Raw genomic sequence first — 2,840 nt, 5'->3', positions numbered from 1 at the left:
ATATGACTTTTTTTTCATTATTTTTAGGCGTACAATCAGCTCCCGAAGTGGGTCCCACAAGTTACGAAACACCCTGTATATTTGTTGGAAATATCGATAGGTTGAAGAAATCAACCATCATTGAAACTTAAATCTCCGTGTAAAATGATTCCATCGACTGAAACAGATCTTTATGTTCATTTTGCAAAATCCTGTTTCACGTTATAGAGAAAAGTAGCAGATAAAAGAGAACACGCCGTGAGAAATTCCGTAAAATAGAGCGTAGCTCGCATAATCACGCGAGTTATTCAAATTGAATCAAAATCTTAAAGACGGATTTCTGCGATTATCGGAGGATGCATTAGGACACGCGACATTAGACACACAGGAAAGCCATGTATAATATCTGCGGCCAGTTGCGAATCTATCGACCATTAGACTCAATAATGTATTCGGCACTCTGGAGATTACGCGAATATCGGCGGCGTGCTCGATCGTGGCATTCAAAAACGATTGGTAATATATCCTAGAGCGGGACAAGCGCGTTGGCCATTAGTCGAAAGTAAACTCCGCCAAACATACATAACATACATAAGCTGTATGTCCCGTGTCATGAATTGACAAAGGAAAGAAATTCTTTTTGTCAAAACCTGAGAAATTGATAACGTGTAGGAAACTGCAACTTTCCCGCGCGGAATATGTCGTAGAATTGAATAGAAGAGAAGTAATAAGTTGAAGGAAAGTAAATTTTGAATATACAGTCACAAAAATGTTGTAACTTCTCGTGTAAAAGTCCTACTGGTATTTCTAATAAATATTAATATAAATAAATATTAATATTAATATAATGAATATAAATATTAATATTATTCTAATAAATATTAAGTAAATTGTATCTGGAGGTTATGTAAACTGAATTCGGCCTTTGAAAAATTATTGTCAAGTAATTGTCATCGAGAATATTTAATATGATAATCTATCAATAATATACGTAATTTGGGTACAATGTATAATCTATTTATAATGTAAAGTATGAATTACTAAATCATCACAAAAAATATGCAATAACTTATCATGCGAGAAATATGTACAACATACAATATATAAAAATATATAACTTATCATAATACAAAAAACATTGTAAAAATAACATACTGCGAGATTTTCACAAAATTTCCATAGACACGTAAAGACACAACTACAAATGGTTGACAGAAATTAATATTTCTTCTTGATCTTAATAAGCACGTGTGCTAGTACTCTTTATAATATGAAACAGAATAATAATACTCGATTAACTGTACTCTATGTCCGCATATCGCCTAAATTCGATTCACAATGTAATAACTTATTATATAAAATGAATAACGTGTCATATATAACTTATAATACAAAAAAAACTTTAATTTTTGTAAAAATAACATACTGCGAGATTTCCATAAAATTTCCATAGACACGTAAAGACACAACTACAAATGGTTGACAAAAATTAATATTTCTTCTTGATCTTAATAAGCACGTGTGCTAGTACTCTTTATAATATGAAACAGAATAATAATACTCGATTAACTGTACTCTATGTCCGCATATCGCCTAAATTCGATTCACAATGTAATAACTTATTATATAAAATGAATAACGTGTCATATATAACTTATAATACAAAAAAACTTTAATTTTTGTAAAAATAACATACTGCGAGATTTCCATAAAATCTCCATAGACACGTAAAGACACAACTATAAATGGTTGACAAAAATTAATATTTATTCTTGATCTTAATAAGCACGTGTGCTAGTACTCTTTATAATATGAAACAGAATAATAATACTCGATTAACTGTACTCTATGTCCGCATATCGCCTAAATTCGATTCATAATGTAATAACTTATTATATAAAATGAATAACGTGTCATATATAACTTATAATACAAAAAAAACTTTAATTTTTGTAAAAATAACATACTGCGAGACTTCCATAAAATCTCCATAGGCACGTAAGAGACACAACCATAAATGGTACAAAAATTAATATCTACGCTTGATGTTAATCGGTACTTTTCATAATGGCAATTAGAATAAAATAATAACACCTGATTAACTGTACTCCGCGTCGACGTGCCACGTAAATTCGTTTCACCCTTCAAGATCATTCGCGACAGCTACTCTCTAATTGGATCGGAGTAATGGCAACAACAGGAGTAGTTATTCAGCTTACCGTCCTGATAAGGGCCGTCTTGACACAGCTCCATGACCACTTTGTTGGTGCCGGCGTACAACGAGTTGAAGTGCTCCCTTTGTTTCTCTTGCATGCAGTCGAACGTGTACGTCTGGATGCACCTCATGCCAGCTTCGAAATCTCTGCAACAAGCAAGAAAGAAATCCTCGATGCGGCCCGTAAAAGTATAACGGTAATTAGGATCCTTGGGGAGAGGGGAACCGAGCATTGCCGAACTTTTTCAACGACGGGATTTGATATAACGAATCCCTGCGAATTCGTTTCAACGAGCAACCGTAATAAGGAGAGGAACACAAATTGCCCAGTGTGCTCGTCGACAACGGCCACGCTCGCGGAAGAATACTATTTTTGACTCGACGAGAGCAATCCCGTCATTTTTCTCGACGGAAGAGAACGTCTTACGGGAAGTTTCGCGACTTCAGTTACAACGGCAGATAGTTACAGAGTGAAGTACGTAATTAAGAATTTTTTCTTTCTCATCTTTTTTTTTCTATGCTACTTCGACGATCAAATTTTTGTAGATACTTGGAAATTATCCGAGAGGATAAAAATAGGTTAATGAGAATATATCACGTGTTTCAGTGGACTTTTAAAGAGCCAACGATTAAATGATAAAGAACA

At 33.7% G+C, this 2,840-nt stretch overlaps 1 protein-coding gene across 1 annotated transcript in view; it reads right to left on the bottom strand.

Moving 5' to 3' along the window:
* Positions 1-2,632, bottom strand: part of LOC122537126 — an 18,742-nt gene extending 16,110 nt beyond the window's left edge. Inside the window, exon 1 of the mRNA XM_043670101.1 lies at positions 2,199-2,632. Within this exon, the coding sequence (XP_043526036.1) occupies positions 2,199-2,427 (229 nt within the window). The 5' untranslated portion in view covers positions 2,428-2,632. The remainder of the gene's footprint in view (positions 1-2,198) is intronic.
* Between the last annotated feature and the right edge of the window lie 208 nt (positions 2,633-2,840).

This window comes from Frieseomelitta varia, unplaced genomic scaffold, assembly GCF_011392965.1.
Source record: "Frieseomelitta varia isolate USP_RPSP 00005682 unplaced genomic scaffold, Fvar_1.2 scaffold_887, whole genome shotgun sequence".
In the NCBI taxonomy this organism is placed as follows: domain Eukaryota; kingdom Metazoa; phylum Arthropoda; class Insecta; order Hymenoptera; family Apidae; genus Frieseomelitta; species Frieseomelitta varia.
The sequence above is the reverse complement of the archived record's forward strand: the minus strand, read 5'-3'. Positions and strand labels throughout refer to the sequence as shown.